The 21,012-nt window shown below is 34.8% G+C and overlaps 1 protein-coding gene across 5 annotated transcripts; it reads right to left on the reverse strand.

Annotated features, from left to right (window-relative positions):
* Positions 1-11: 11 nt before the first annotated feature.
* LOC118272752 (adenylate cyclase type 2) lies at positions 12-20,191 on the reverse strand. Of its 5 annotated transcripts, none has more exons than XM_035589429.2 (21): positions 20,150-20,191; positions 14,356-14,538; positions 13,885-14,031; positions 13,174-13,339; positions 12,467-12,669; positions 9,607-9,756; positions 8,868-8,986; positions 8,527-8,671; positions 8,104-8,240; positions 5,960-6,082; positions 3,598-3,747; positions 3,341-3,485; positions 3,177-3,254; positions 2,962-3,098; positions 2,654-2,824; positions 2,210-2,522; positions 1,767-2,130; positions 1,507-1,685; positions 1,138-1,423; positions 826-950; positions 12-745 (listed from the first exon to the last, which is right to left on the reverse strand). In XM_035589429.2, exons 1-21 carry the CDS (start codon positions 20,174-20,176, stop codon positions 365-367), a joined length of 3,729 nt encoding a protein of 1,242 aa, XP_035445322.1. In that variant the 5' UTR covers positions 20,177-20,191; the 3' UTR covers positions 12-364. The 5 variants fall into 5 exon arrangements, with proteins under 5 accessions (XP_035445322.1, XP_035445303.1, XP_035445313.1 ...); XM_035589410.2 differs by having other exon boundaries at positions 13,174-13,396; XM_035589420.2 differs by lacking the exon at positions 20,150-20,191 and adding an exon at positions 19,033-19,168 and having other exon boundaries at positions 13,174-13,396.
* Between the last annotated feature and the right edge of the window lie 821 nt (positions 20,192-21,012).

Below are 21,012 nucleotides of genomic sequence, written 5' to 3' on the forward strand. Positions count from 1 at the left end.
GTTTCACATTCAAAAGTAGTGATCGTTATAGGGAGGAAAGATAAACTGAGATTAATAGTATTACCTAAGGACTTAGGTACGAAACCAATCTAAAGCAAATATGGCATATATTTACACTAAAATTCTTAACAGTTAAGCACCTTAATTCAACATTGTTAAAATTATTTTAACTAAATTAATCCATGTTCTATTTAACTTAAAATAAATAACTACTAATAACCCTAATATACGTTGGAATATCAATAATCTTCCGATCATCACAAGGCTGCGATTATAACCTCGGTACAAATGGTACAAATCAGACAGAAGTATTTGAGAACGGACCTTAACTAAGCTAACTTAAAGTCTAAAATAAAATTATTCGTCAGCAACGTGTTTCTTTAACTTCTGACGATACACTAGTAATATCTGTATCTTCTATTGGGGTGGGTGCTCTGGCCAGTTCAGTGTCCATACTGCTCACAGTGCAATCACTGTTCAAGGACAACCTTCGCACATCAAAAGTAGAATATCTCCTCAAATCGTCTGACGTATTACTATATCTATGAGCCTTCACAGCGAAGTACCGGCTCCTATCTTCAATTCTATAAAAGTCCATGCTGTTCTTTTTCTTGATCAAATTGAAGTTTTCGTCTAAAGGAACGAAGTATGTTTTGACGTAGCCAGCACCCTTCACGAAGGTCTCTCCGCGACAGGTGGTGAGGATGTCGCATTCGTCCAAAATAATAGCTGTGTTTTCTGTCACCTAGATGGTAACACACGAACAATTTGTTAGTATCTTTATTTAAAGCATCATTATGAACCTTTCTCAGATTAAGTACATACCTGTATCTTGCCAGATTCGCCAGTAGAGTCCATTCTTGATGCCATGTTCACTGCATGCCCCCAAATATCGTATAGTGGCTTTTGTGATCCCACCACACCAGCAGCTACTACACCGTTGGATATACCTGATCGAATGTTATTAATTACTTTATCAATCGTACGACAAAAATTCCATACAGGCGAAAGTGGCGTTAGTCATAATAAGTTTATCTCTGATTAAGAAAATGGTTGTGTGTATTATAAGTCGGTACCTTTCTACATAATGAGATATAAACGCTAAGAAATGCAATGCTATGATAAATTACTTCTCACCAATTCGTAAGTTCAGCCCCTCGAAACTTTGAAACGATCCTCTGTTGAAATTTTGTAATTGCATCATCATTGCCGCAGCAAATTCTACCATGGTCAGTACTACTGCCCGGCCATATGGACTGTTTTGGCGTACTTTAGGCGGAGGTGTATCTAAAGAAGCAGGCCCATTTGGATATGAGTCTTTAGATTCTCTTCTACTTGGGTCTAACCCACAAGCAGCCATGTAGGTCCATCCAGCCATTTTAATCTTTTCTACTTTATACTCAGAAGCTCCCGTAAGCAGCAGCTGTAAGATAAAAACAGTTAAGTTGTGTGCGTATGTATGAGAACAGACACAATTTTAATAGAATGCATCATTCGTTTACTTACTCTATCAAAATCCGATATGATTTCGTCCAGAATACTCAAAAGGAATTTATCACTCATATCTGCATCGCCTTCTATGCCCAGTTTGTAATCAGTCAAAGACGCAAACATTACTGCTACGTTGTCATACTTTTCGTAATACAATTCGTCCAAAGATCTGTTTAAGTTTAGGTAAACTTGAACTGGAAATATATGAAAATATTAACACGTTTTCAATAAATGTCAGGTAATAATACCCGTGTGAGCTATCTCTTAGTACGTACCGACATGAGCTGGTAAAATGTTTTCTAAAAGCATATTGTTTACTTTCAACATAGTCTCTGCTTCACTTTGTTCTTCACTCAACTGTAACTGCCACAAATGATCCAATCTGTTCCGGAATTCCGTAGTTCTATCAATCCAGTACAGTGTTACCGTAATGATGACGACAGCTAAAGTATGAGATATTCTAGGGTCCAATCCTACGTTCCAGGTCATGTCATTGATAAAAAGAGAGGTTTTGATCTCCCATACAATCCACAGATAGAAAGTGGTCATGATGGCAGCGATGATCCATTTGAAGATGAAGAAAACCCTGCTGAACAGAAAGTTCAAGAGCAACGCCAAGCCCCAACACTGAGTCACATGCTGAAAAAAGAACAAGCTTTAGCACCTATTGTATGGTTGAAAATATAGGAAGACAAAAGAGGTATAGAAATGAGATTACCCACGAAGATATACAATTTGAGAGAACACTCTCAGCAGCCGGCACTGGAACTTCTCTGCACGCAATGACGTTCACCACAGATGTAGCAGCAAGTCCAATACTTATCATTAAGTAGATCCCAGTCCTTATGTGAGCCGATTTTATGATATTAGTAGAGACGTCGTAGACCCAGCGCAGGAATTTGTTTCGAGGTTCTTCATAACTATTGTGTTTAGTCCAGAGAAATTGGAACCAAGTTAAGGGTTGAAGTAAAATAAGAACAATTAGAAGAACGCCGAGTAACACCCAGGCATACCAATTGAAGCCCTCAAACCTGAAATGGAAGCAATACATAGAGAAGATTGTTTGTAAGTGATAATATTGGTCATGTTTGTGCTCTGTGAATTTTGTATTGAGTACAATAAAGTCTAGCCTTTTAAGTTGGTTAGAGTAAAATGTACTCACCATTTTGTAGTTAGACCATTTATTAGGAACATCAGTAAGAAGATTATCAGACAGCAAGTCATGTAATATTTGAATAACGGGTCTGGTAGCAGCAGGAATTGTTTCTCCATTTGGCAGTTCTTGAACATCAATGTGAACCTGTTCAGTTTCGATTCGTTGCGAAAATGTTCTCTGAAAGAAAAATGTTACCTTTATTATCTGCTAAATTACAAGTTATTTAAACATTATTGGGATTAATCTTCTTAATAATTAAAATAATCAGCTTAACAATAATTTTGGAGATATATTTGTAAGATGTCAACGCTTACCTTCCATGTGTCATATCTTCAATCTCTTTCGCCATTTGAGCATCAGCAGCTTTCAACATTTGTTGATACTCCACTAAATTTTCATCCATAAAAGTTGTGGTCCTTCGAACACTATTAGTGCTCCTCTTTTCCGCTCGCTACTAGAAATACATAAACAATATAGAAATTATTGTGTGGTAACTTCTTTTATAAACAAATCTTTGAATCGGACTTACTCTAGTAGACGTGTTTGTTTTCGTTATTATTTTGTTGAAGCCAACTGATGCTCGACGGAACGGTCTGTATTCAAGAGCCTGGAACAAAAAGTGAATCCTCATTCATTGTTGATCTCAGACTATTTTTGGTACGAGACAAAAATCATATTATTTTGTCAATTTACCCTTGAAGGTCTCGACAGCAGATAGGTCTCCAGTTTATTTTTAACAATGAAAGGATCGTTCTGAGATTCAAAATTTGGTTCAATGATATATTCTCTTGCGTACTCCAGCAGTAATTCGAGAGTTTGTTTTGTCACGTGGACTTTTCTGAAAATAGAAATAATGTGTATATCATTTGGATGCTCAATGCTTCATTCAGAATTCTAGTCTTAAATTCTGAGATATCTTATCTTAAGATAAAGAAATATATTGAACATACCCTGCCTGGCCAGTGGATTCCATTTTGTTAGCAATCGTAACATCCTTTGACCAAACGTCAAACTGCCATTTTCGGATACCAATCAGTCCACTGAGGATCTTCCCAGAGTGGACACCTATCCTCATGTCAATGTTTAGTGAACGCTTTTCCCTGAAAAAATATTTATTTTTTACCTTTCTACGAAATATACAAATAGCATGCATGAAAAGGCTGGTTAATGTTGATAAAGCGAAAGAGGTGTGTAAGAATCGTAGCAATTGGCGTTCCATTGTCTCTACCTACTCCCATGGGAGACAGGCGTGAGGATATGTATGTATGTACAAAATATACCTATCGCTTTACGATAAACTAATTATTACATTTGAAACCACATTGTTCTTTGAATGAAACGACTGTGTTTCTACATATTTCATTCAACAGTCGAAACACGAAGCCACTTCGCGTTAATCCTCGAATAATACATTAAAATAGTGTTGTCACATTGATATGGTACCTTCCGATGATAGGAACAATCTTTATCGTGAAATGAACATATCAAAATATACGGTAGTAACAAAGAATCTTCGTATTATTAGTAAATATCAAAATTTTTTAGATCATTATCAAGCACCACTCCCACTAAACAAAAAAACATAATAATATCATGTTGGGTAATAGCCTGCACTAAAAATGATATTGGAATTGTATCTTTAGCTTCTACGTTGTCGAAGTGGATGCTAAAGATATTATATATTTACAATTTGCAACCGAAAATTATTTTTTATCTAATCAATGAACATGTAACGAGTGTGAAAGTAGCTGGCATTGTCCTTCTTACATTGTGAACAGTGTAAGTGCTTAAGTCGGACTTAGAAAAATTGTTGTTCAGTATTTTTAGTTAACTTGAATATAGAATCTAATTGAACTATTGAATGGAGATTGACATGACCAAACACCGGGTACATTGCGCTATCTGCTATTTCTTAGAACCAAAAATGTTTTATACTGTGCCATTTATCTGAGGGGGAAAATCATGATTTCTCCCGCTTTGAGCGAGGCGGGAGGGAGGGTTAGACTCTTACTGACTAAACACCACCCTGTTCCTACTCCGGCTTTTCAAGCTGGAGCCCCGGTAAAACCGCTAGGTCGTTCATATTTATCTAGTCTAAAGACTTGTTTCACAATGTCTGCCCAACTAGCACAAACTGTTGCTTAAGGGCTTTGGAGCTAATCAGATTGTTCCCAAAGGCGCCAAGCTCAAGCGCCAGAGCGTGCTCTGCAGACCTTATGCAACCGCTTTGGAGCCAAAGGGGCACAACTTTTTGCAACCTATAGTTCCATTAGAACTTCATTATAGTGGCATAAAAGCGCTACAGGAGCGGCAACTAATAATTAACACAACACTAAAGCTCTTGTGGCGCTTATTGAATGAATGACAGGTTTAACTGAACGAATAAAGGATCACTGATCATTCACCTTGTCTCTCATTTATTAAATACATTTGTTGTTCCTGAGTCAGACATTACTGAATACAAATAAATAATAATTAGTGAAGTGAAGGTAAGTGTGCAAGTGGCTACAAACGCAGATCATTTTATCGTGCATATAGTTCATATTATTGGAGTATTTTTAACGCGCCTCAATAATTACCTCAGAGCACAGTAAAATATGTAAAATATTATTATATAAATATTTTTATATCACATACGTATACGATATTGAAATTATGTACTTGACTACATTTGTATTTAATAAGTTGCTGGTTCTATATTTAGTTACATTTTACTACAAATTGAGATAAAAACCTATAAATTTCTCATGTACTTATAAATAATTGTCTTGTAAACATGTCGTCTATGAGAAGCAGCTTTAACTTGCAACTTCAACCTTAAAACTTCTTCTCTGCGCGTTATAGCGCTAAGTTTCACTCCTCTGAAGGTCCAAGTAATACCTATACCAGTAATGCAGTTTAAGTCTTTGTAATCACTTTTATTTCGTACTTACTGCAGACATCGAACGACACTAATGGTTATTTGTTTAGAGATCCGTAGAACTCGTTGAAAACCCTAAAATCGATGATAATTTGTAGCTGCTTCTATGTTTTTCGCTCTTTTAATTGTTTAACACTTACTATGTCTTACTTTATTTTCAGAATGCCTTTCAAAATTATTCAAACTTATAATGAACAACAAGATAAACAAGAACTTTGTATCTGTCCATCTAAGTGGGAAAAACACGGAGTGTTACACTGGCCGAACAAAAAAAGTAAAACATAAATTTATTAAACAATATTAATAAACTTTGTATTTATTAAACAATAAATTACGCAAAGAAGGTTATATTACTTCATTTTTATAATATACCACACCAAGCTATAACTTACTTTTCCTCTGTAACTGGTCCGTTATCAGTAATTGACAAAAAAAGATCTACGGAACCCTCGCTTGTATTTGTTGTACTCGGACTTGGCGCACAATTTTTGTTTCTTTCTCTTTCCAATGCATCCCTTAAAGCATAAATTAAATGCATAGGTTTTATAGATAAAAGTTAAATTACTCTCACGTAATTGAGTAAAAAAAAATACGTGTTATTTAATATTTCAATTACAGAATTCTCACACAGAGTTGCCTTTTTAAATTTCTGCATATTCTGATAAACTCTCCGTACTTTCTTGCGATATCCACCAGTTCTTTGTTTGAACTTCCATGCTTTCAGATCCATATTTCTTTTAAACTGGCTTAAATATTTTATAAAATGTGATTCCTCCAATAAAAATAGCAGAATGTGTCAAAATGAGTAGGCAATGGCCATTACACTCCTGTGAAGCCTTAATGTCACTATTAGTAAAACAGACGATCAAATTCCTACTTAAGTCTTCGCAAAAGAACAAATCACTTCTGCAATGAAACTTTCAGTGGCAGAACAGTGATAAATATATCTTTTATACAGTTCCTTTAAAAAGTCTGCAATTAAAGTCTTTATGCAGTTCTGAAGCGTACAGCAGCGGCAATAGCAGCTTTAAGCTTTAACATACATGTTTTAACTCTCTTTTAAAGCTATAGACGGCAAATGGGTTGTAAAATGATCTCTCGTAAAACCTAGAGTGGCATTTGGTTCAGTTTCTGCTACCCCTAGTGATATTTACAGCTATGATCAGTTACGGAAGTAATAGTAGAACTTAAAAACACTTTCTGAACCCCTAAAGCGCTGCTCTACAACTAAAAGTTGCAAAATAGGCTGCTATTTCCACTAGTGTGCTAGTTGGATGGATAGCCGCTATGTATCAGATAACTTTGAATTAAGCACGTAATTTGTATGCATTATTTGTTACATAACTTCATCGGGAGCTTATATGAAGGTGAGAAACAGGCGCTAAATATTACACATAACACAGACAAACTACACTTAGCGGCACGGAATGTGGCCAAACATAAACAGACCGATAACAGGCGATTTTGTTATCGTGTATGAGAATTTCAAGTGGCAGTCAAAAGTCAAAAGTCAAAATCATTTATTTCAAATAGACCAGGAAGGCACTTTTGAACGTCAAAGCAAATATAATAATATTAATAACGTCTGTCTGTCGTCGGTCAGTCCTCTAGTGAAGCTATTTGCTTGTTCCAAAGTGTAGATTCCTATGGAGAAGAACGAGCAAGAAACTCCGCAGTTTGTCAGGACATTAATGCTATTGTTAATATAAGATGGTAAGCACAACAAAGTTCATTTGTTTATTCATTAACGGAACGCAAAAGAACACCGGTAAGTTAAACTTTGATAATCAAATGATCGTGCTTTCAATCTTTATTGTTTATTTTTTTCTTAGTCTGCAATAATTAATGATGCCAAAACCGAAAAATAATGACCCTAAGTTCAGCTCAAGTTGCTCAAGCTGTCTTGCTTCGGAGCCAGAGGCGAATGCAGCGAGATATTGCTGAAACTTTAAATGTACCGCGTACAACACTAAGATTCGCCTTGTAAAGATACGATCAGACCGCCCTATACACAAGGCGACCAGAAAGTGGTGGTTTTAGGTGTACATCAGCACCAGAAGATTTATGGTACTCGCAAGACCTGAAACCCATAGAACATGTCTGGGACGTGCTTAAAAGACGCATCCGATCCAGTCCCAACCCTTCAGAGACTATCCGTCAACTGAAAACCGCTCTGATGGCCGTCTGGGATGAATAACCCCAAGTGGACATTAAAAACATAATCCACAGCATGCCTGACCACATGCAGGCAGGCGGTCATCAGACCCAGGGGTGAAAATACCCGCTTTTTAAGTAAATTTTAAGTAAATTTTTGTAAATTTAATTTGAAATCTTTTTTTTTAACTTCAAGTTTCGTGCCTTTTCAGGTTTTGTACTACACTTTTTTATTAATTAATCGTTAGCATATAAGATCTGAATAAACATTTAAGTTTTCCAACAACAAAAAATCCCTATTTCGCTTTTCATTTTGATAATAAACAACATAATGTACTTGGGCCTCTTTCCGTGCCGCTGAGTGTATTTGTGGAAAGTATACCTGACGTCTTTGATGATGTGAATCATCTCCAAGCCGAGGTCGACGCAATTCTTGGCGTGCTGGTCTGTGGGCTTCGGGATCCCGCTGACACAGTAGTAACAGTCGCCCAAGAACTTGATTCTTAGAACATCATATTCCTGAAATTAAAACTTATTTAATATCTTCTTGGAATGTTACTTTTTATGGGTGTATGACACACACAACGGTGTGAGCCTATTGCCATATAGGTATTGGGCCCAATTCCAGACTCTGGCTACTACTGAGAAATTTTCGAAAATCTGAAAAAACACAGGGCTACTTTGCCCGACTCGGGTGTCGAACTCGAGACCCCTTTCCCGGCAGTCGACCACTCGACCAACGAGGCAGTCTGGGTGTTTTATAGATCACTAAAAGGTTTTTATAGACTTTTTGCAAGAACCTTACCTCAGAAGCTTCGTCGAATCTCCCGAACAGTTCATTCAGGAGCTCCACCATCCTCATTGGAGCCAATGTGGTTGATATCATCGTGTAATTGACAACGTCCGCGTACAAAATGCTCACATTATCGTGCTCTTCCACGTAAAGCTGGCTGTAACCGATAACTTTGATTAAGTATCAAATTGTTTTAATATTGAAGGTCACCGAGACATAAAAATTTATGAAAAAATCTGATCATATTCATTAAAAAGAAGAATTATAGGAACAGAAACCAAAATAATTTTTATTTTATCTTTAACTATATCTTGTTATCTTGTCGAATTAAAATGACTGTTGACTGAACTTACTTGAAAGACCTCATATTCTGGCTAAGTGAACGAGTTTTGAGGCCTATGAACATGTTCCTGATGTCTTGGCGTACTTTGGACACAATGTGTTCAGGTAAGATGCTCATCATCAAGCGTTCCTGCAAGAGAACATTCATTAACTACTAGCTTCTACCAGCGGCTTTGCTCACATTCCCGTTGGACAAAAAGTATCCTATGTTATTCCAGACCATAATCTACCCCTGTTTCAAATTTCATCCCGATTCTTTCAGCGGTTTTGAACACTAGCGGTTAAGTTAAGACCACAAGGAAAAGAAGTGATAAAATTAAATAGAAAGATAAATCTCCGTCAGTATGTTCGGAGAAAAACAAGATTGTTAAAACGAAATTGAGAGATTATGATATTCAAATGAATATCGAACGGTTATTATTGGATAATCACAGGGAATGTAGTAAGTAGATGGCGCTTATCTGTGATTAGATAAATTGATTGTTTTTATGTAATTCGTAAAATGGGAAAATACCAAAACAAATAGCTAGTAATGTCCAGTACAAATTAGAATAATTTACATGATAGAATTACTAATAAACGGGTATCTTCCAAAAAAGAAGATACAAAGTGCTTTTTATTTGAAGCATTTCAAAGGAGACGGGGGAACATCGAACCTCAGCACCTGCCTAATACAAATCTAGATAAAGATTAGGTGACCCGTCTATTAGTTTATCCCCTATTCGATTAAAAAAACTTAAAGAACCTTACCTCCTGATCTTTAACGAATTTTAGTCTAAGGGTGCTTTCGACACACGCTCTCCTGTCCAGAAAAGATCGCCTCGTGACTATTTCATTCATCAGTCGAAAGTACACTCCCATCAGATTGACTCCGATCAGGTATATGATGTCTGATGCAACCTGGAAGACGAAAGGAATTATTGGACTGATTTGAAATAAAGATTTGTTACGTGAAGTGATTTGTTAGGCGGCGCCTAGCGGCCAACATTAATATCTTCATCATATCTTCATCCACATCTTTGGATTGTGATTTTAGCTATAGCACGAAATCAATAGAATGTCTACCAAAGAATTTGACTGGTCCAGAGATTTTGGATATAGATCGATTATTCATTTCAGCCTTTAAAGAACATGAACACGCCGTCATGCAAATAAAAGGCGAAGTTTGTCAGTATATATCAACAACCATAAGTGGCCACTGCTGACTAAAGCTCTCACACAAGCCGAAGGTTTAAGCATTGATCACCACGCTTGCTCAATGCGGGTTGGCGATTTCAAACTTATAATTAGAAATTATAAGCCCAGGTTTCCTCACGATGTTTTCCTTTATCGTTTGTCAGTGGTGTATTAATAATCTTAGAAAGTCAGTATTGTTTAAAAAAAAGAATAAATCAGAATCGGCACTCACTTTCATAATTTTCTTTCCTACTGGTGCTATGTATACTGGGTGACTTTGAATTCGACGTATTCCTCTCGGGAGGTGATAGTACAACTAATTTCCTACAAAATTAGCCCTGAGGTCCTTGGGCGGAAAGTGGCTAGTTTCTGAGATATTCAACATTTTCATTCATTTTCGTTTGGGCATGTATTCGTCATAGGGGAGGTCACTTTGAACAAAATTTTGCAAATTAAGATGTTTTTGAAATTGCCCTTTTCTCTTTATACTCTACTTATCATCAATTAATTTATTTGTTTTTGAGAATTTTGTAAATAATTTTACGTTTCTGTGTAGCTAATAAACCAAGCAAGTTTTTCTAATAGTTTGTACGCTTAGTGTCATATATTTTTTTTTAAATAAATCCAATTTTCTATCGACCAAATTAGTGACACAAAACAAAATTTGATAAGAAATTACTTGCTATTTTAAAACTAATGATATTTCTGCCATTATTAGTATTTATAAATGATAACTGATGTATTGGCAACTGATTAAAACCAAAACTTCTAAAATCCAACCAGTATTTTTTTATTTATTGATGTTTTTGTAATCAATTCGGGATTTTTTTACAAAAACCGAAAATGTTGAATATCTCAGAAACTAGCCACTTTCCGCCCAAGGACCTCAGGGCTAATTTTGTAGGAAATTAGTTGTACTATCACCTCCCGAGAGGAATACGTCGAATTCAAAGTCACCCTGTATATTTATATCTTAGCCGATAATTTTAAAGAAAAACAATGATTTCAAAGTAAAACAGTTTAAAAAACCTGTTCGAGGCGCCGATAACGTAATCCGCTAAATCTTATTAATCTGTTGTAAATGGGTGCTCAGGACAATGACAATCAATTACTAAAGTTGATGGTATCTCGTTTGTAGTTTGACCTTACACTTCAAATTACTATCTTAATATTAGATTTAGATACTCATAGCAAAAATAGAATTGGTATTGGTAAGTTCTAGATAGATTATTGTGTATTTCACTGTTCACTTTCCGTAAGCAACAGAAGTTCCTTGTTAATAGAACGACTTCGTAGTTAGCCAGTTTAAAAATCTCAGTTTAGCGTAATAATACAATTTTGCTTAATTTTATTTTTATAGAAGATGATGTAGATACTACGTATAGTACTTATGTATAGAACGTAGTATCTACATATTTTATAGAATACGGAATTCAAATGTGTTTATTTTCGACATAAGATCTTTAGCTTATGCGAGCTTTGGTACCGAATTATTATTGGCGTGTCCAGAGTGCAGAGTTGCACTGCTATTTGTAAAATCGCAGTCGTTTAATGACCTAACAATACTTTTCTTACAATACTGAATGACTGCACTGTTGGTGCGGGGGCTGGACAACCGGCTACCGCGCAACGTATTACGGATTTTATTCCCGCATGGAGCAACTCTTTGTGTGATCCACAAATTGTTGTTTCGGGTGTAGGTGTCATGGGTCCGTTTACAAACATAATTACACGTGCACATTACACCTATATTTAGGTATTATCATCATATTTCATAATTACAATTCATCAATCAAAGATGATAGGTTTGTTTTGTAGATTTTTTATGTAGATATAAAAAATCTAGAATTTAGCTCAGATTGATCACAACCGCTATCAAAATGTACATCCTACTAATATTTCAAATGCGAAAGTTTGTATGTTTGTTTGTTACTCCTTCACGTCAAAAGGGTATATAGAAAAATAATTAAAATAACAGGTTGCGCGGACTGCGCGGTAGGTGCGATGGCTGGGTAACCGGCTGCCGTGCAACGGGTAGCTGGTTCGATTCCCGCACGGAGCAACTATTTGTGTGATCCACAAATTGTTGTTTCGGGTCTGGGTGTCATGTGCATGTGAACTTGTACGTTTGTAAGCGCACCCACGATACGAGAAAACCCTAATGTGGGGCAACGTTTTCAAAAAAAAAGAAATAAGGTTACCTTTCGATAAAAGCTCTACTAGTTTCAAGTCACACGGGACTCTTGTTTACAAGCAGCGTGGCTGACGCACACAATCAACTGACTGGAATTAAGAGTCCCGGTGTTACTTGAGATTAGTAGAGCTATTCTCAATAAGTTAGCACAAGTAAGCCGCAATTTAAATCAATTTAATATGTCTCACGAGAGTAAAACAAAAAAAAAGCCTTAAATATGTATAAACAAAGTTCACTCACCACTATACCGATTTGAGGATCCTGGTCGTATGTGAAGAAGGCAAATATCAATACGTAGATGACGCTGACGAGGATACCGAGGATGATGGCCAGGAAGTTGTTCCTCATTGGTAGGAAGATGTAGTTTGAGAGCAGTGCCATGGTTGAGTAGGCCGGCCTTAGGGAGATACCCTCGAACGAACTGTAGATGCTTATTGCGATGTCTGACAATTAAGATAAATTTTATTAAAGTTGAGTGAATGAAAGGGAACATAGAATGAAAAAGAAAAAAAAATGATGCAGTTAATTATCGTGAGTTTTATTTTTGAAATTATAATGATATTTTGAAATGTTAAATCACATTATAACAGACAGAGTTGCAAGTATAAATCACCTCGCTTTACCGACGGTCAGTCGGACTTTTTATTTAGTTCTTTATACATACTATGTTGACATTTCAAAAGTACCTATTTTTAGTTTAATTAGAATACCTAAATGCTTTGACTTTGAATCTACGTGTTTCGAAAATACTAATTTTAAACTAGTGCCAAAGTGTTTTCTTTAAATTCAAAAAAGTTGCCAAAGTAGTTTCCAAATCAAGGTACTACCACAATCCTAAGAAACAGTTACAAATTGCTAAGTACCAGGGTAGAACTACGAAGTACCATATAGTAGAATTGTAGAATTTACCTGCCGCTAAAATTAAGGTAATGCAAGAAAAGACTTACCTGTAAGAACAAGGTCCAATGTGACGATGAAAGTCACAAGAATTGGCATCCATAGGCATTTCTTTTTCATAGGATAGTAACACGTTTTCCACAACGTTAATATAGGTATACCTATCCTCAGTATATACATGCCCATAGTTAAATATGTTGATGTTGACTGTATTTGCTGTAAGAAAACCGCGTTTTTTGATAATTTCGGTAAATTTTCGTCGTCCGTCGAAACCTGGAAGGGTGCTCGGAGAATAAATAATTGTGCAAAGAAAAATTAGTTTAATGGCCTTCACAATAAGGCGACAATGAATCAGTTAAAGGTTCTAACAAATCACTACTGCAATGGTTATGTAGAAGTGATTGTGAACATACGGCTTTATTTTAATAGCTTTAAGGTTTATTATTTCATATGCCGTTTTGCGCATATAGGTAGAATTTGCTTAAATTTTCGAGGAAGTGTGCCGTTTCAATGGTACCAAACGGTTTTAATCAAGTTGAAACATCGAACGATTTTATCTCTCTGATAATGATCAAAGAAAAATCTTTGATATTATCTAATTTTGATATTATATTGATAGCGAAAATTATCAAACATTTCGCCGTTTTTTCCTAATTAACCTTCATTTTTGGACGTTTTTTCTCATTTATGAGATTCATCAATGTTTTATTAAATTCGATTTAATCAATGAATGTATAAGGGATGATAAATTGGAGACTTACCTCAGAAAAAGTACTAGAGACAACTATTACTACGTGTGTGGTTGAAAATATTACTAATAAAGATAAATAAATAAATATCAGTGTCTCTCTTAGTTTGTCGTCATATTTTCTATAGAGTCCTTCTAAATTTTTTTGGTTAAATTGATCCTGTAAAAGAGGAAGAATTTTGTTACCAAACAAAGAAAGAGGGACTATACACTAGATTATAAGTTTCTTAACATGTACCTTTTAATAAATGATAAATAAATAATTCTCTAGTAGCTTTTTAATTCCTATAATTAATTATTTATTACTATGATATAAAGCTGAAGAGTTTGTTTGTTTGAACGCACTAATCTTCGGAAGTACCACTCCGATTTGAAAATTTATGGATTAGGATGTCTGTTGCCTGGGACCGCCAAGAATAGAAGAAGCCTACATCTAAATGTGGTCATTAAAAAGGCAGTTACGGATAGATCAAATCAAACTTACCCTCAAATACTTCCAGTTCCATTGTGTTCCACCGACTTGTTCCATCTCCTGCGTTCTGAACTCATGCAGCGAAGACAGAAGGCTGGTAGCTCTGCCGGAGTTCATGGAATACCGCGTGATGAGCTCCAGGGCACCCACTTGCAGCACCACGGACCCCATGGTCCGTGATAGTGATCGGTCATCCTGGTGAAATAAGACAATTTTAATGAATGTGAATTGGGCTGATATAGGTACTAAGAGTGATATGAGTTAAATACCTTAAGATTTTTGTACTGCTGTAATTGGAAAGGTTATGCATATGATATACCTAATGTGATCTGCTTCTTTGAACGGCCGGAATTGACAACCAATATTTTTTTATTCTAAGGACGACATTGTATTCATCGGTACCGTTGTCGTTCCTACGTACTCCTGCTTTTCGAGCCGGAGCATGGGTTACCGTTCTAGGTAGTCCGCAGTAATTATTACGCTATGAGGTCATACACATTGTTTTTTGCCTTTCATTGTTTTAGCCTTTTTATTTTTATATTTTACAGATTTACTACCTAGATGGTACCTACAATAAAAATCTTTATATTTTTAGATTCCTTGAGTCAAAACTTTGATTATCTTCCACTACTTTAGATTACATTCAGAAATTGTCTTTACAAGTGCTATAAAACAGAAACTTGGATACGGAACAATTGCCAAATATACGAGGACACGTACAATTTTCGCTTCTTCGACGTAAAAAAAGGTGTAAATACCTAGTAATTTATAATTTGTAAATGCTTTTTGTATGTTGACATGGTCGTAAATAGAACTTATCTCATCTGTTTTAACAGTGATGGTGGGTTTATGCATGTATTTAGTGCGGAAATATCGAAGCAGCATATTATTAATAAAAAACTTTGTTGTTTTAGCGTCTGTTAGAATAAAATTTAATATCTAGAAGAGATTTATTGATCTTTAGTTCCTTACTTTGATTAAAATGTTTATATACAATTTTACCTTTAATATTGTATTATATCTTAATTTACAAGTAATAAGTACTATATCATAAGGCTGTTTTTATTTGGTATCAAAATAGATTCATTTATTGAAGAACAAGCGAATATATATTTAAGGTTTCTTATCATTGCTACTTAATACTTATAATAAAGAATGTAAAATGTTAGATGTTTTGTATGATTACTATAATCGTTTTACTATTCTGATACATGTTTATAAATATGTTAATTATAGAAATTATTCTTTTATCTATATTGATGCATATATTTTTATCGAATGGACTTCCCATCCCGATTTGCCACGTGCCGTTTTCCTAAGTGAATTTGGACAAACCTGTAAAGGCAAAACAATCATTCAATGTGATAGACGGAAATACATTATTTTACACTTTTAATTTGACGTAATATGAAATCCTATTATATACCTTGTAATGGGTTTAGTGGTAAATTCTAGTACACCATTCTTAATTAAATTAAAATTATACCAGGTTAGCAATAAGATACCTTTTTATGGGATAAGCTCGCCACAACCTCTCAAAACCGCTGCAACTCCTATAAGTTAGGCTCTACAGCAGATACAACCATGAAAACACCGGAATTGAAGTCCGGCGCATCTCAGGGACACGAATGACTGTCTTGGATCCCGCAACGAAATAAATCAGAAGATATTATTAGAAGAGAAGAAAAAGAAAACGATCTTTTCCACTTCTCTCGGCGAATGTCAGTGAGTCCTATTTGTGAACTGTTAATACCTGTATTACTTAATATAGCAAGAAAATAAGTACTTTAAGCAAATGATCATAATCCGTACATACTAAAAATAAACATAATTAAATCCCAAGTCGACTAACCAACATCAACTAGCAAAAGCCGATTGATACCGATCATAGGACACTACTACGTTACGAAAACAAGGATTAATTGGTCAAGGAACTGTTGGAACAATAATAATATAATTAAGAACATTGTTTAGTTACCAAACAATTATTTGAAGCAGATTTCTATCTTCCGATATCATATCACAGTACACACGACCGGCGTTATCCAACCACATTGAATTGTTTCTGTGATAACAGGATTACTTAAAGACTTTGGCTTTAAAAACTTCTGCATTGTCATGAGCTGGGTTTAGACTGATGTAAATAATCTTCAATATTATACGGCGCTTGGATCGATTTATTCAGAGAAAATGAGATTAAAGGCTATGCATGGCTATCAATGTGGATCGTTTTTTTTTATATTATAAACCGGTAAATGAGCTGAGAAATGACGGACGGTAAGCAATCGCCACCGCCCATGGATAGAACTTTTTATGTTATAAGCCTTTTGGGGGTTATGAATTGGGCTGACGGAAATCGGGTATCGATAATATAATCCTTTAATATTATTTAAGCATATTAACAGATATTAATTACCATTAGATAGCAACCAATTAGATTATTGTGAGAATTAAAAGTGCACATTTTTTTATACATATTCTACAGATACAGTACCTGAATAAACTTATATTCAGTATTCTATTATTATTGTGCACTCGGCTTTAATCTTTATTGCATGCAAAAATGATGTTCTATACTAAATATTAGGTATGTGTGTCTTTTATAACACTATTTATTTGTCACGTCTTTTTTATAACTAGGCTTACAGTCAATTACTGCTAAAAGTCAATAGCTTTTATGTATTTATATTTTTATACTGGCTCTTCTTTTGTTGTTTTATTATAATACAATATAATAGGTACAAAATTTATGGGTATACAATGATTCAGACCACCACGGATGGGGCCTAGTAGAGTTGATGCCCGACGTGCAGCTGCGGACTACCTAGCGGGTTTACCGGGGCTCCGGTTCAATGAGCAGGAGTAGTAGTGAGTCAATAAGATGAAACTCCTCTTATAAAAAATACAATTATGTACGGGAAATCCTTGTATCATGTATTCTCAAGATGTTTCGTTGCTATTAGATTGTTACTTTGTACCTGAATACATAACTTTTTAAAAGGTAAATATACTATGTCCAATTTCGCAGAAAGCATCCAAAGCATTGAGCCTCAATGTTTTCATACACATTTTTGCCGCGAATAACTTTGAGGTTAGTTTTTCTTGTTAATCATTTTTAACCCCCGACGCAAAAAGAGTGAGTTTGACGTGTCTGTCTGTCTGTCTGTCTGTCTGTGGCATCATAACTCCCGAACGGATGGTGATTTCAAGTTTTTACGTATTAAAGGGGACTTCTGTGCGAGTGTTTTTAGACATGTTTGATGAAAATCGGTTGAGCCGTTTTAAAGTTATGGGCGGTGAAAGTAACGTAAGCGGGAGATTAACCGAAGGTCTGCAAATATACTGGGATGGGGTCTCAAATGAAACCGCACTGAAAGAAAATATTGAAAGATATCATGTTTTCCCCTAATAAAAAATAAAAAAAAAATAAAAATTATTAAATATTTTATAAAATACAAAAATATAAAACCTGCACCAATGTAATCTTTAGCCTATTATAGAAACAGAAACTAGTAATTAATAAGTAAAAAAAATCAAAGCGAACGAGCTTGACCTTGAATGTAATCTTTACCTAACAAGAATTGAGTTTATAGTAAGCATATGTAATATACTAAGCCTAACTTAACCTAACCTACCTATAAAAAGTATGAAAAAATTAATTTTTAAAAAACCCCGACATAAAAACTAAATTTCCCTTTAAAAAGTAAAAAATAATAAAAGAAACCTAATCTTAAAGTACCTAAGAATGTACTAATAATTCTAAAAAAAATAATACGTCACGTTGGGGGACCGCATGAATACGGACGGCACATTTTGCGCCGCTATATTTCTATTTTCTGCGTTAAAGTTAAGTACTTAAACATCAATTTACTTTAATGTTAACACCAAGCATTGAGCCCCAATGTTTTCATACACATTTTTGGCGGGAATAACTTTGAGGTTAGTTTTTCTTGTAAAAAAGTATAGTAGTATTGAATGAGCGGCTTTTAGTTCAAAATCAGTGCAACATCGTGCTACCACAGCCTCAATGAATCACCGTAGCCAAAAAAATTGATTGTTATTTTAACATTTATATCTTATCACCACATGTACGGAATGCAGACCATTTAAAAGTAGTTAGTTCTTGAATATCAATATCAAAATTAATGTATTCGAACATAAATATTATCATTTGTTACTGTGTCGTGGCATTGACCATTTTCAAAATGGAAAAATACGTTTTTCATTATTTTCTTTCTAATTGACGATTTATGTCAAAGATTTGGGTGTAAGGAACTTAAGTGTTTTGTTATAAAATAAAATAAACAATAATAAATTGATAACAGATTAATTATTATGGACTGAATAACACAATTATGGGGAACATTACAAGTTTCAACTTCTAAGACTCAACCAGGACGTAATAAATTAATCTTAAGTAAGTATTTTACAGTAAAGATATCTTCAGTGTAATGTATTACAATCTTAATCAGTGTATATCACAAAATTAAACATCTATCTGTTAGACAACACAAGTATGAAAAGTATTTTGCAAATCACAGGAAGCAACAATATCTATCTAATCGAATTAAACAAAAATACCGCATAATCAGGCGAAGATCAGCAAAGGTCAGATATTGCCGACACGGCAAAATAAAACCATGAACACATTGCAATTTTAGGCTCGAAAACACAAAAATACACACTCACCATTATTTATTTGTCAACATAAACTGGGCACTGACACAAAAGTCACTAAATAAATAACACAACACAACCGAATGACACTAACACTGACTTCTGACTGACTGAGTAAGGAGTATGATTAATAATGATTATAAATTGATAAGCGCCACTCAACGGACAAAGATTAATAATTTTAGTAGATTGCGCTAGCGATTATCGTATCGTATTAAATCAGTTGATGAATTAAGTACTGAAGTATTTCATAGATTCCTGTTCGTTCGTTAGAAATTGTGTGAAAATTTGATCTTTGATCTAATTCTGGTACGTTCTTTGAGATAAAGTGGATTATCAATTATTGGGGCCAGCTATGAATTTGATCTTGATTTTTTTATTGTATAAGCTGGAAATGAGAAGATGAATGCAATGCATGCAAATGTGTAAGCAATCACCGCCGCCTATGGACACCTGAAACACCAGAGGCGTTACATGTACCTTTTTTGGGGGTTGGGAATTTAAGGGTTGTTAAGGAATCGGGGATTGGTAATTGGGACTCCGGTAACCTCACTCACACAACGAAACGTTGTTTGACGTCGGTTTTATGTGAGGATTAAAGTATTAAAGTATGAAGAACGAACTCTTTTCAAAACATGATCATGCTTTTTGTTTTAAAAAGCACGTGTAGCTAAAGACATAGGACAACAACATTAATTGATTTATTACCAAATCGGATTTAAAAACTGGTATTTTTGATTGATTGATTTATTTATCAATACATCCAAAGAACCTTGCTACTTTTAAAAGAGATTTTGTAAGATAAGAGGATCAAAACCTGCTACTAGTTTTTTTTAATTACTTTTAATGACTATAAAGGATTAATAAATGAACATTCCCTTCATAAACTGGTTACTACTATATTTTATTATTGATACTTTTTTGAATTATAATTTTAAATTGTTTATTGGATTTCAAAAGCCATAATGTAGATAACATGAAAACCTTTTTTAAGTAAACTTCATTACTAATTTATTAAGTGATACTAATAAATTAAGAACAAATGTATTTTGTAAGAATATAAAACACTCAATAATTTTATTAATAGCACCGTTATTACACAGAATATCCTTCAAGATGTACAAATTACCTGTAATTTAAACACTATTGGCACCATATTAGAGTTCTATTTACTTTACAGTATTCTAATGTTCCGTGTACACTCGCAGTTTACTTGAATACTTGGAAACAACTGAAGGTGCACGTGTAAATAACTAACACCTTTTTGGTTACACAATAAAACTATTGTAGGCTATAAGTAGGTTGCTCTTGTGTGTTTGCCAATCTTCTTGATTGGTTCGACGGTTTTACAGTTATAGTACCTATTTGAACTCTAAATACCATATTAGGAAAATACAGTTAAATCTTAAATTAGATTGGTATAATTAGACAATGAAGGGGCCAAGTCGTGAAGGTAGTTTCATAGTGTATTCGTCACCATTCCTACTCGTTTCATGGGTAGACAAGACTGGGGAATTTCACATTTGACAGTGAAGACAATAAGTAGTGTCTTCTGGTAAACCCGAATCTTTTAAAATGCGATCTTCAACCTGGTTGCTAAGCGTATATTGTGGCAAATATTTTAAGTAAAGGAAGCCTGTAACCGAGTAGTGGACTGTCATGGGCTGTGATGTGTGATGTGATTTACAAAACTGCATTTTCAACTTGACGGGTCAATACGATAGAAGATATTGTGTCACCAAATTGAGTAATAGCAAGGGTTTTGGGACTTGTATTATCCTTAAAGCAAGCTAGGCAAGTGCCTAAGGTACCAAGTTACAGAGGGGCCTGTCAAGCCGCACGTGACGGAGACTCCAATAGAGTCGCGTAGGAGTCAAAAGGGGATCAAGAGGGGATCTATAAAGTGCTTGCCTAATAGTGCTTTCTACGTTAAATCCACCTCTGCTTGTATCGCATAAGTTACTTAACCCCAAGATTAAACATAAGGACCTT

Source organism: Spodoptera frugiperda, chromosome 15 (assembly GCF_023101765.2).
Source record: "Spodoptera frugiperda isolate SF20-4 chromosome 15, AGI-APGP_CSIRO_Sfru_2.0, whole genome shotgun sequence".
Classification (NCBI taxonomy): Eukaryota; Metazoa; Arthropoda; class Insecta; order Lepidoptera; family Noctuidae; genus Spodoptera; species Spodoptera frugiperda.

Excerpts from the sequence above, each read along its gene's own strand:
- LOC118272752 (XM_035589410.2), bottom strand. The coding sequence starts at position 20,176 with ATGGTGCCAATAGTGTTTAAATTACAG. Across the intron at positions 3,099-3,176 it reads AAACAAACACGTCTACTAGA|CGAGCGGAAAAGAGGAGCAC; the intron begins GTAAGTCCGATT and ends TATTTCTAGTAG. Across the intron at positions 951-1,137 it reads GGGGCTGAACTTACGAATTG|GTATATCCAACGGTGTAGTA; the intron begins GTGAGAAGTAAT and ends ACATTCGATCAG.